We start from the raw sequence: 13771 nt of genomic DNA, 5'->3' as shown, positions 1-13771 counted from the left end.
CTTAGCCACGAGCCAACCAGAAGTCTTCCAGCTTGTAAATTGGCTCCGAACCCATATGTAAAAAGGAAGGTGAGATTGGACTACCTAACATGAACAGGTAAGATAGTAGGGGAAGAGATAAAAAGGTGAAGTATAACCAATCAACAGGAAAGTCCAAGAACACATGGTATTCCAGCTGAGTTATCTTTTACCCCAACTTTCTGAAAGATTGTGTGTGTCCCTACAAAAATTTTGGAAAATTTCAAATGATGTTGATAATACTGCACTACAGGGCACTAGACTCGGTATAAAACAAATGAAATCTTAGGAAGCCAGGGATTGTAACACTAATCTGTGCGTGCACGGTGTAAAGCTTATTTGGCTGTGGCAAGTTTCAGCTATTTTCCAAGGCAGAAGTGCACATTTACCACACATACGCCCTGAAAGTCAATCACCACTTGCATATTAACTGGCTTGCAGTGGTGCACATTGATAAATGGCAACCCTGCTCATTACACATTCTTTGCTGCCAATGGTACAGTTTTAAAGCATGCAGCATTACAGGTTGACCGCAAAGATGCAACACATTTCCACCTACTAATGCCAGAATCTCCAATTTAAACATGCACTTGCTTCTTTTTCTACACAATATGTGCATTTCTTAATTAGCTCACAAACTCCAATTCTACACACATTTGAGTATGGCCACAAAAGGAAAGCTACGCTTGACACTAATCACTAAGGCAAGTCTCTTTGATTTTCATTTTCCCTTCTCTGTGGAGTAAACTGGTCAGTGCTTTGCTTCTATCTGCAATAAAGATAACATTTTCTCAAACAGCCTTACTCACTTAAATATCCTCCTTTAAATCAACACTCTTGTGCAAGCCAGTGTGTGATCTTAGCGCTTTTGCTGAATACAGTTAACATTCCCGAATAAAAAGTATGGAGATAACGTGCTTTTCTGTTTCTGCTGGAAAACCTTAGAGTAATCTTCTGCACAAATTAAGACAAATCCCTAAAGAGACATTCCTTTAAAAATAATTATAAAAAATGCTACTTCCCTCAAGTAACATACAACTTAAAAAGCAATATCAGTGCATTATCTCACTACCTGTAACTCTCTTTATATAGTCTGGACAACAAGTTTTCTGATAATTTTCACTCTAAAAATGGACTACATATTATCATATGCCATCATGTAACACTGATTTGAAAAAAAGAAGTTATGTTCTTGCCATAACGTTCTTTCTGTGTTGTTCATCTTTCATTCATTCATTACTGATAGGTGTTGGTTCCGTCCTTGGAACAGAGTCGGCCTTGTAACAAGCTTGTGCCAGCCAAAAAACTCAAGCTAAACTTTTACCCACAATGCCCTTCTCCCTGTTACCTCAGATTGAGTTTGCCCATTATAAGTAAAATGCTGTCTCTGAGCAGAAACCCTAAAGCAGGATTAGGACCCAATTCGATCCCCAGGAGCCTCTGGAGGAGGAAGGAGGGTGGGACGTAATCAATGAATGAAGATGAACAACACAGATGGAACGTTATGGTACGAACATAACTTCTTTATCTGCTGTTGTTAATCTTCATTCATTCCTTATTGATGGGCCAGAGTCTCTAGCTACCTTTAGTCCTGGGAGGCCCCTTATGGAATGATGTTCCTGAGCACCAATGAACCAAAAGACACTCTTCCCCTGGAGGCCAAATCCAATTTGTAATATGTGATAAAGGTATGAGGGGTAGCCCAAGTTGCAGCTGCACAAATATTCTATTATGCTTTTGCATGAAAAGCAACCAAAGTTGCTACTGACCTGGTAGAATGTGCTCTGACTTTGCCTGGTAGAGAAATTTCATTTTGTTGGTAAATCAAGGATATACAGTTTCTCAGCCATTTGGACAAGGTTACTTTTGAGAAGGGGTTTCCCAATTTCGGGCCTGAATAGGACACGAATAGCTGGTCTGATTTATGTACTGTCTTTGTTCTGTCCAGGTAAAAATTTAACTGTCTATGAACATCCAGCAAGTGACGACAGTACTCTCCTTTGTTTGAATAGTTGGGGAAAAAGACTGAAAAGTCAATCACTTGGTTAATTGTCAAGTCTGAGATAACCTTGGGCAGAAAGGAAGGATTGGTCCAGAGTGATACTCTGTCTTTATGAAATATCATGTAAGGGTGTTTAATACACAAAGCCTGAAGCTCTAAACTGGGTCTGGCTGATGTGACAGCTATCAAAAATAGAGATTTCCAGGACAGGAACTTAAAGTCGCAAGTGGAAGCAGGTTGAAAGGATGTACGTGTCAGGGAGTATAGTACTAGTGTTAAATTCCACGGTTCGATGGGCTCCCTGAAGGGTGGTCTAATATGCAAGACACCATTTAAGAAAGTTTTGCAGAGACGATGGGAGATTAGCGAAAAGTCTCGAAACCCATTATGAAAGTTTGAGATAGCAGCTAAGTGTACTCCAATGGTTGAGGCTGCTGCTCCTGAATGGAGAAGACTTGATAAATAATCCAAAATCACACTAACCAGGGTTGAACATGGGTCTACTTGTCTTTGTCGAGATGAAATAAAGAACCTCTTCCACTTGCTCAGATAAATTTTCCTGTTGGATGGTTTATGTGAAACCAGAAGGATATCACACATTGAGGAGGTAAGGTTATTCTGCTTGGCGATTACCGGAAGTGGAGAAACCAAGCTGTCAGCTTGAGACTAGGAATGTTCAGGTGAGTCAACCCTTGCGGGTGCGAGATCAATTCTGGAGTTGGTTTCAAAATCCATAGTTGGTATACTAGCTGAGGGCAAAGGAAAGGGAACCAAATTTGTTGAGGCCAGTAAGGAGCATTGAGGATTACTCTGCTTCTCAGATGAAGGGCTTTCTTTAGAAATTGGGGAATCAGGGGGAAGGGAGGGGAGGGAAAGCATACAGAAGTCCCGTGGACCAACCATGAATCAGAGCATCCCTCGGGGCCTCCCCCTGCAGGTGGATTAGGGCGAAATGGCTGCTGCATTTGTGCTTTGCTAGAGATGCGAATAGGTCGCAACAAGGCTGGCCTCAGCGACTGAAGATTTTCGCCACAATGACAGGACTGAGGGGCCACTAGTGAGGCAGTAGGATGCATCTGCTCAGCTTGTCCATAATCACTCTGGAGCTCCCGGGAATATGCATTGAAACAAAAAATGGTTGGAAGCTATCGCCCATTGCCAAATTCTCATAGCTTCTCGACACAATGGGTAGGAATTGGTTCCCCCTTGTTGGTTGATGCACCAGACTATTGACATGTTGTCTAATTGAACAGCAATTGTCCATGATGAAGGAATGGATTGAAATGCTTGCAACATTAGAAGCAGCGCCCTCAGTTTTAGGACACTGACATGCAGGTGGGCCTCTATGTCTTACCAAGTACCTTGGCCCATCTTCCTCTGGAAAAGCCCCCCCCCCCAGCCTATCAGAGAAGCGTCCATAGTCACTGTGGCCTTCGGCTGTTTCAGGTAAAAGGGGCTACTCCATTGTTTTTCCTCTGGCTTCATCCACCACATTAAATCCTGCTTGCATCGTTAAGTTATCCTTATTTTAAAAGACAAAGGATGATGTAAAGGATATCATTGAGTTAGAAGGAGCCACTGGAGAATTCTCATTGCTAAGGGCACTGTGGTAATTGATGCTGCCATGGAACCCAGGAGTTGAAGCACTGTTTGAGCTGGGACTAGATTTTGGGATCTTATCTTGTCTAGTCTGTGGTCCGGAAGAGACACTAGGCAAACATTTGTGCTGAAGATCGCCCCGATAAATTCTAAGGCTTGAGGAGGGATCAGGTTGCACTTTCCCCAATTTATTGAGATTCTCAGAAATTCTGCTAGTCTGTGTGTGTAGTTTAGCGCCATCTCCAGTAGACACTTGGTGGGGGCAGTGAGGAGCCAATCGCCTAGATACGGAAACACCCGGAATCCTTGAAGTCTCAAGTGAGCTGTCACCACTGCCATGCACTTGGGAAACACTCTAGGGGCTGTACAGAGTCCGAAGGGCAGCACGCAGAATTGAAAATTGGCCCCTAGCTGGAAGCGAAGAAATCTTCTGAAGCTCTTGCCCATTTTTATGTGCAATACACATCCTGAAGATCTATTGAACACATCCAATTGTCTTTCTCCAAGAAAGGGAGGCTAGACTGAATCATGATCATCCGGAATGTTTCTAATTTGACAAATTTGTTTATGATGCTGAGATCCAGAATTGGTCTCCAGTCTTCTTTGGCACTAAAAAGAATCCTGAGTAGAATCCGGATCCTATCTGTTCTGGTGGGACTGTTTGAATGACTCTTTTTTGAAGCAGCTTTTGAATTTCTAGTGCTGCTGTTTCCCTTTGACTGGGTGGAATGTCAGGAAATCGACTTGGTGACCTTGGGTAAAGAATGAAAGGGACATGGTATCCTCTGGTTATGATCCACTGTACCCATAGAACCATTGTTATTTTAGCCAGGCAGAAATGTGCAAGGAAGAACGTCCCCAGACTGCTTCCAGAGGAAAGCAATCAGGCCGCTCCTCAGGAGCGCTGATAGGGTTTGTCCAGAGAAAGAAACTCTGGAGTCCTGATTATGCGGACCCCCTCTGCCCTTGTACGGGTGCCTTCCGGGTGAGTTACCCCCCCCCTCTGCCTCGGGGAGTATACTCGCCACGTGTGTCACAGAAAGGACCCTGCAATTTCTTGTGCCACATCTTTCCGCTCCTCTGGTTCCTAGAGTATGGATGCTGAGGAGTGGTAAAATGTATGCCCATGGCAGACAGGGTCTTACCGTCCTTCTCACACCGGGCCAATGTGTCTTTCACTTTCAGGCCAAAAAGGAAGGAGGCTTCAAGTGCAGCGCTAAGAAAGGCAGACATAAAAGGTTCTGCAAAGTCACAAAGGCACATCCAGGCATGATGTAGCATGACAATGCCTGAACCTGCCACTCTGGCTGCTCCTTCAGTGGCGTGAGAAATCAGACATGGAGGAGTTGGATATGGATTCCAGGGTAGCTAACTCCGAGGCAACCTTGTCACGGGCCTCGTCAGAAACCGTTCCTGCTAAAGTTTCGGAGAGTTTGGCGACTAAGTCTCTCTCTGAAGCCTGGTGAAGTGTGCCAGATAATTCAAAGACCTAACTGCAAAGGTCGATGACACAAAAACTTGCTTCCCTAACCTGTCCACCAGCTGAGACTCCCATTTGGGGGGTAGACAGTCTGGCTCTCCTCGGCCAGTTCCTTTTTTGTGGCGCAGCCACCATCATCGCGTCTACTGGAAGACCCTTGGACCAAGTGAAGGTACTGCTCAGGTGGAGATAAAATTTTGTCCGGCCACCGTGGGATTGGTTCAATGGTGTCAGGATACTTCCAAGCATGCTGCACGATGAGCTGAACCAGCTCATCTGCAGGCGGGGTCACCTAGGCAGTAGAGGGTCGACCACGAAAAGCCTGCAGGAACATGGACTCCTTGGAGGAAGGATTGGTCGGCTTCCAGTCACCCCCCTGCTTTAGAATTTCCAGGATGTCTCCAAACAAGATATCATCAGGGGACGACCATGGAAACCCCTCCCCTTCATTGTAGTCTGTGTCCTCGGTGAGAGACTCCTCTGGTACGTCCACCTGCTTCCTCTTGCACGGTACCTCTTCAGTGGTGGGTTCTGAAGAGGACTCCTAAGAAGGGACAGTAACCTGAGGCTCTTGAGCTCGAAGTCCCGAAGCAGTGGCTTGTGTCAGCTGCAGCTCAGAGGAAGGACATATCTGGGATTCTGATGCCAGCGGCTTGCCTGCAGAGGCAAAGGCCCTCACCATCGCTTGGAAAACTGGCCTGCCCAAAGAGGGATGGGAGCCCAAAACCGAGGAGGACAACCTCAGAACCGAGGTCACACCCCACTCCGACGAGCCCGCTCATAAGGATGGAGCCTCAAGGGGACTCTGTACCAACAGTGCTCCTGGAACCATGGTTGATGGCACCATAGAAAAACCCAGAGCCATGCCAGGTGCCGAGGAGCCCACAGTCCAGTCCTGACCCTAAGGAAGGCCTGGCTCCGAGCGAGTTGGAGGCCAAAGGGTTAGCTCTGGAGCCACAGTGAGATCCACTAGTGGCACCGAAGGTGTGGGAACTGGTAAAGGTGTCAGTGCAGAGTACTTTACAGCCTGCAAAGAGGTCAAAGGAGGAGAATAAGCTGGAGTCCGTGGAGTCAAATTCCCAAGCCCAAAGGGGGAATGGGGTCTTAAAAGGTGTTGCAATTCCTCTGGCTGTCAGCAGCTGGTCCACAAGATGCACCACATACAATTCTGAGAGGCTCCTGCTCGATCTAGTGGATATCCCCGACAGGGACTATGACCATTCTAAGAAAGGGCTAAATTACTGCCCAACAAAAGGATCCACCAAGGGGAAGTACTGAGTCTGTGCAGAAGGATCTATTGGCACCAATATCTCGTGTTTAGAGACATGTGTAGGAGGGGTGTCTAAACTTGGAACCAAAATTGTAGGTAAGCTCAGTGCCATGGTTGGTGTGGAAGTCAAAATCTGTAGTTTAGGCAGGGCTGGTGCCAACGAAATAGGTGCAGATGACACAATGATTGTTGACGATACAGAAGATGGTGACGTAGAAGCTAGTTTTAACTCTGAAGCCGAAAGAGTCATTTTTAGGTTCATAGGTGTGTACTAGGCTAATGGCCCTGGAGCTTTTACAAGCCTAGCCCGTAGAAGTGCCCTGGGTCGTGCCACCAGACGTTAGTTCCCAGTGCCTCTATCAAGTAGAACCCATGGAGTGATCCCCAGGGTGAACTTTCTATTTCCCATCCACTCATCAAGATTTCTCTTTAAGAGAGCCAGTGAGGTGCTCTGCTTGACATGTATAGGAAGTCTATTCCAGAGCAAGGGCAGTCTTTGGGTTATAAACCTGTCCCTCCAGCATGTTCTGTTGATTGAGGCAATGAGGTTGAGGTCTCTGGAGTGTGTGTGTGGAGGCACTGGGATTTCTTTAGATGCAGCATTTCTAACAGAGCTGGGTCAGACATAGCTTTGTAAGTCAAGCAGAGATCCCCTCTTAGCAGACGATATGAGACAGAGAATAGCTGGAGTTTTTTGAGTCTGTCCATGTAGGACATGTGTTTAAGGGCTAGGATCCTCTTCGTGAGGTACTTTTGTGGCCTTTCCAGCTGTTGCATGTGTCTAGTGAGGTACATGCCAAATGAGGCATCATACTCAATGACTGGCCTAATGAGGGAAGATAGAGAGAGATGATGACCTCTTCCTTCATGGATGCAAAACCCTTGGTAATGAGGTGTGCCACACAGAAGGACTTTCTGACCACAGTGACAATGTGGTGGCCGAAGGAGAGGTTGCTATCAACCTGTGTCCCCAGATGTCTTATAAAGCCTTCAGTGTTCAGTGGGCTCCCATCAATGTGGTAATTATTGGGAACTGAGTTTTTCCCAAAGGGGACGACTACGCATTTTGTGGTATTAAGTTTAAGACCATGGTTTTGACACCAGTCATTGGTGTCAGTGAGGCCTTTCTGTAGGATGTGTCTACATCACCTGGGGAGTTAATAATGGCTCCCAGCTTGCAGTCGTCTGCGAACTTCGTCAGCCAAAGTCCCTCCATGTTGGCCTGGACTTCTGAGAAGTAGATGCCAAACAGGAGAGGACCCAGGACCGATCCCTGTGGGACTCCACTCGTAACTGGTTGGCAGTCTGATTTGGAATCCGCTACTTTCACACTGTGGGTTCTATCTGTGATCCAGTTTGTAACCCACCTAGTGATATAGGGTTGATGCCTAGTTTGGTGAGTTTATCAATAACTGCTGAGTGGGGAATGGTATCAAAGGCCGTGGCCAGATCGAGGTAGGCTGTATGAATTTGCCTTGCCCTCATTCACACCTCTGGTGACTGACTCAAAGAAGTCATCCAAGTTGAGCAGGCCTGATCTAGCTTTTATTTTTGGCCTTGGTTCCTCCTTCTCATCAGCAGAGGGAGAAGAAGGAACCAAATGTGGTCTCTTTTTATGTTCTTTGTGCTCTTTTCTGAGAGGGGGTGAGCCCTCCGACGCAGAGATAGCTTCTGAGAAAGGCATCTTAAGGAGGCCTTCAGAATCGGTTTGTTTTTCTTTCATTAAGTGTTTAGGAACTGAACCCCTGACAAAGGGTACAAGGAGGCTGTACCAAAAGATGGGGAACTCCCAAACAATAAGCGCACGAGACATGAGAATCATTATTATTAGGCATTTTGTGACTACACTTGTTGCACTGTTTGAATCCTGAAGCTCCTTTTTTTCAGACATTATATTATAGTACAAAAACCAACAATATCAAGGAAAGAAAGGAGGAGAGATTTTTTTTTTTTTGTTAGAAAGAAAATAAAGAAAGGGAAAGGAATACCAGCAATGGTATTGAAGGATTACCACAGAGGGTAGAGGGAAAGGGCCGTACCAACAATGGAACTTGAGATTACTGTAAGGTATTTGAAGAAAAAGAAACTGGAAAGATACGCGAAAGTGGGTAAAAGACTAACGAGAGATTAGAGAAGTGAGTTTAGACTGAGAATAAGGTGAACAATAAAAGAAAAACACTTTTATAAGCAACAAAACTAAGTACTTAGCTGAGAGCTGGCTTGACACAGCTTTACGGCTACGAGGCAAATGAGATCTGAGGTAACGGAGAAAGGCATTGTGGGTAAAAGTTTAGCTCAAGAGTTTTTTGGCTGGCATGAGCCTGTTAAAAGGCTGACTCGGTTCAGAGGACGGAACCAACACCCATCAGTATGGAATGAATGAAGATTAACAACATCAGATGCTTGATTTTTATCTATTTGGATTTACATAGATTGAAAAAACGTCTATCACATTTCAGCTGCATGATTAACAATTAGCAAATCAGAAATTATAACACTACCAAATGATGCAACTTTTTTTCATTTACAACATACAAATAGCACTACTGACCTGAATTTCTACATTCACATTGTAGTTGCCCATTAGCTACCTAAATGTGACTGAAATAGATTACCTGACACTGCTGTTTATACCCACTGTTTACCACACAGCTAGAAACCTCCTGCTTTTATGCTATACTTGTACAGACTTGTAAGGTTGCTGAATACCTTGCAGCTTTTCTCCCTGGAAATCCACTGAGAAAATCTTCCCATTCAGACATTTTAGGCCACAAAGGTAATAAATAAATATACAGTGTTCGTGACAATAAAAAGACGTTAAGAAAAGGTGACATAAAATAAACATTATTGAATGAATGTATTGCAAACAGCTATATACTAGGCCACTTTGTCAACTTCGCTACTGCAAAAGCAAATTAAAACAAAGTACTACACAACTTCAGCAGAAATGCAAAGAGACTTATGAATCTTGACCTGGATACACAAAATGATAAATGATCAACATAGTACTACATACTGTACATATACACTATATGACTGGCACCAGGCTATCAAAAAAGGTGCTACTAAATTCATTCCAAAAGGAAGAAAAAAAAAATCCTTCTTTATGCAACAGTTCAAACGGAAGCTCTAAATTCCTACCTACCAACTAAAGTCTGTGTTAGCCATTACCAAGAATTCATTGAGTATTGCTCACTTTCTTTTCATGCATGGCTTGAATGAAACACATTGGGACAGAAATAAATTCTAATTCTTTTCAAGCATGGTTTGATAGCAGTTAACCATCTCTATTACCACAATGTTCTGGAACATCCAATGGTGAGGAATGAAACTTACAATAATGTTGGATGAATACTGTAAAGTTTTTGTATCAGCATGAACACCACTAACAAAACAAAACAAATATACTGTTTCATAAAATTACTCAAAAAAGTAGTATTATAAGTTAAGCATCTTGCAGACTGCAACATAAGGAGAATCCCTGCAAATTCTACAGACCTGAAGTATTTTAATGGATGGTAAACTTGGTCAAGTTTTATGATGACAAAACTAAGATTACAAGCAAGTGAAGTCTACCTTGTTTGAAGCAGAGCTTCAAGGGGGGTTAATCTGTCCTGTAGTTGTTTGGAAACAGCAGTAAGAAGTCCTGCACAAGCTGTGCTGCACTTTGACAAGTCATCATCCTTGACATAATTCAGTAGCACAAAATACCAGTAAACGGAACCTGTTGAGACAAGAAAGGAAACTAAAGTACTCAGAGTAAGGCAATTATGAACTTCAAAAAACAGCAGAATAAACAGCAGCTTAACTGAACTTGAATAATGCATACTAATTCAGTTTCACAACACTCAAGGCTGTTTTCTGAAAATTCACTCATCACCACCTTCTGCGCTTGCCTTGCGTTAAGTAAGTTTTTACGGCATTGTAACTCTTTTAGATTCAGATAGGAATATAGTAAAGTATAACTTAGATGTTTTCTTTATTTATTTAAGACTGTCCTGCAATGTTGTTTTAAATATTTCCTGTGATTTAACCAATTACTGAGTATTGTCTTCAATAAACAAACAAAAAAAACATACCTCCTGCTGCAGCTGCAGGTAAATAAGGTAAATTGTCCAATAAAGCCTCCAGAAGACTAGATCCAAAACTCTGCTGATTCTGGTCACTCTTTCCACTGCTGCTAAAAAACAAAGTGAAATAATTAAATACAAGTTCACAGTATAACTAATGAACCAAGGTACATTTGATACAATAATCATTGAAATATTTGAGCAGTACAAACCATAAAATTACCTTATGCAAAGTGCCAAAAACCGTGCACACTTGTGGGCTATGCTTCGACCTGCCTCAAAAAAACAAACACGAACAATATGATGCAGGCATTTCCTCGTCTTGGAAAGTAGACTTTCTTTTCCTTCTCTCAAGCTGCAAAATAATGGCTCATGTTTAATAATCAGTGAATAGAAAAAAAAAATACAAGACCTTAGTGTGTATACTCTGCAACTGCACTAGTCAGTGTTTCAAGTACGTTGTGTGCTATTTACATTGCCACTGTATAACATGCAGATAAAAAAAATTAAAACACTTTTTCATTTGTCTTCTCTGAAGATTCATGCTCCATCCTGATATGCTTGAAATGTATAGCCTGTTTATTTGTAAATATAAGGAATGCCTCAAAACAACCTATCCACTGATGATGCAGTAAAGCTCTACTTTACACCAGGTGAAGAAACTGACATACGTTCTTAAAATTCAAATAAATGAAGTAGAAATGATTTGAAGCATGCAAACAAATACTTTTATTTTGATATCATTACCAGCAGTGTTAACCCACCTTCTTTTACAAAAAATAAAACTGCATAATACAGATGCCCTCTTAAAGATGAATATGATTTTTTTATGGCAAAGCACTTATTCAGACAATCAATACTTAAACAAATTAAGAGAAAAACATCACTTTATGTATGACTTTAAATAAGTACATCTGCATGACCGCTTTCTGTAGTTTCATGCCACTTTACTCCCCAAGTTCACTTTCTTGTAGACTCTACAGTTGCCCAAGTCCTACTTAACTGTAACAGTAGATGTTTGAATTTCACACTGACTCGGTAGCATATGGGTTTTGAGCCCGCACAAACTCACACTGGCAGCTTTCCAGAGTTCACAACTCCCACCTCTGATTTCCTGTGATAGGGGATCAACTAAGCCTCTTCAATTAGGGGAAGCCTAATCCCTGTCACAGGAAAGTCAGCTGGTCAGGTTTATAGTGCTAAGTAATAAGAACCAAGAAGTACCAGAAACAGAATTGGCTGAAACCAACCAAATCCCAGCCAAAAAACACCAACACAGTTAATCAAAGCGAGGCTACAAAACAAAGTTGGATACCATCATATACACACACACACACACACGACAAATAAGGGTGGTGGTGGGTGGGTGCTGCCACTATTCACACTGTCTCAGCGGCACATGGGTATATTCTGAAAAAATTACCCTATCAGGAGGAAGAATAAGGACCCAGGAGCTCCTGGAGAATGGTCCTTGCAAAGCCTGCTCTAGAACTTGAGAAAGAATCCAATTTGTAGTGCTTTGTAAATTTATGAACAGAAGACCAGGTCGTTTCCACTAGAATGTTTCTAGAGTCCACTCCTTTTCAATATGCCACAAAGAGGAAAATGCTCTGGTGGAATGTGCTATAACCTTGCCTAGAAGAGATTTACCACTGTGGGAGTAAACAAAAAACTATATCAAGGAACAACCAATGCGGAATCTCTTGCTTAAAAACAGATTGACCATTTTTAGATCCAGAAGAGGAAATAAACAGCTGTTCAGCCTTACTCAAGGGCTATGCTCTATCAAAGTAGTACCTGAGCTTCCTGTGCATATATAAGGTATGCAGGATATTCTCTCCCCTGTTTTCAGATTCCTGAAAGAAAACTTTGACAATGATGGCTTGACTCATGTAAATTCAGAAATGACTTTTGGCATAAAAGATGGATTGTTTTGTGAAAAAATCAGATAAAGTAGGCTGACCATGACAGCTTGCAGCTCAGAGGCTCACCTTGGAGATGTCAAAGCAATAAGCAAAACAGTTTACAACTGATGAAATTTAAATCAGCCTGAAAGGCAGGTTCAAAAGGACAGGTGGTCAATTTTTTCAAGAAGAAAGTTGAGATCCCAAGTAAAAGGAATTTACTTTCAATGGAATCTCAGATGCAACATATGTCTTTTATAAACTGTTAACAAGAGAGAGATGAAAAAGGGAGACCCAAGAGCATACAAGCTGAGATGGTTGCAAGATGTAGCTTGATAGATGCATACGATAAGCCATTGTTGAGTAGCTCACACAAATATTTCCAAATAAGAGGGGTAGGTACCACACTGGACCCTTTGTTATTAGTCAGGCACCACTCAGGAAACATCTTCCACTTGTAAACAAGATTTTCTAGTTGCAAATTTTCTTCTCTTCTTCAATACCTGCTGCACATCCTCATGGAACAAATGCCTAAAAAGATAAAAGCATCCAGGCTATCAGTTGCAATTGCTCTAAGTTGGGGTGCACCAGTCGCCCCAACACTATGGCAGCAGATACAGTGTGTGAGTAAACTTTCAGTAATTACCCTTGGCCAGCTCCATTAAAAGGGAAAACCAACTTTAAATGGGCTAAAAGGGGGTCATCACAATGATCTTTGCAATTCTTTCTGAATCCTCAGAAATGTCTTTGGTATCAGTGGAAAGACTTAAAGGAACATTCCCATCCAAGGGAAAAAGAATTCTGTCCTCCAAGCATGGTTGCAAGAATGTCTTGAACAAAATTTTTTGTCTGTTTTGAAATGAGGCAAGCAGGTCTAATTTGAGATGTTCCCCGCATCTGGGTCAAATCCTGGAAGAACTCTGTTTTAAGTTTACAATCGTGAGGGTCCAACCAGGATATGCTTAGTCTGTCTGCCACTATGTTTTGCTCTGAAGGGATGTATAAGGCCTGAAGTGTCAAAGAATGCTGCAAGGCTAGCTCACAGGCCATCACTGCCAACCAGCAAAGAGGGTATGCCCTTGTTCCTCCTTTGTTTATTTACATACCATGTGGCTGTGGTACTGTCTGTGACCACTGACAGGGGTCCTGGAGATCATAAGTGTTGAACTTTTACGGCCTGAATCACTACTAACATTTCTTTTACCTTTATGTACTTTGTAGAGTCCAAAGGACCCCAATTCACTTTGCATTTAAACTCCTGGACACTGTTCCCCATGCAAAATCTGACAAGCCCATCTGGACTGTCTGAAGTGGGGTCTTGAAGGAGAAGGGGAGGCTTGGACTCAGACATCTGATCCCGCCATCACTTAATTTTTGTTTCACAAATTCTTGCACTGGTTCCTGGAACTCTAAATGATTCAGGAACTG

The 13771-nt window shown here is 42.7% G+C and overlaps 1 protein-coding gene across 8 annotated transcripts in view; it reads right to left on the bottom strand.

The window, feature by feature from the left end:
* Positions 1-13771, bottom strand: part of BIRC6 (baculoviral IAP repeat containing 6) — a 4524268-nt gene that overhangs the window by 3060369 nt on the left and 1450128 nt on the right. For 4 of the 8 annotated variants that reach the window (XM_044058419.1, XM_044058463.1, XM_044058448.1 and 1 more), the window contains exons 19-21: positions 10663-10794; positions 10449-10549; positions 9946-10093 (exon numbers count right to left, since the gene is read on the bottom strand). In XM_044058419.1, coding sequence (XP_043914354.1) covers positions 9946-10093; positions 10449-10549; positions 10663-10794 — 381 coding nt within the window. The remainder of the gene's footprint in view (positions 1-9945; positions 10094-10448; positions 10550-10662; positions 10795-13771) is intronic. The other 4 variants (XM_044058424.1, XM_044058456.1, XM_044058439.1 and 1 more) reach the window with 1 other exon arrangement.

This window comes from Protopterus annectens, chromosome 1.part2, assembly GCF_019279795.1.
Source record: "Protopterus annectens isolate FY-2018-M chromosome 1.part2, PAN1.0, whole genome shotgun sequence".
Taxonomy (NCBI): domain Eukaryota; kingdom Metazoa; phylum Chordata; order Ceratodontiformes; family Protopteridae; genus Protopterus; species Protopterus annectens.
The sequence above is the reverse complement of the archived record's forward strand: the minus strand, read 5'-3'. Positions and strand labels throughout refer to the sequence as shown.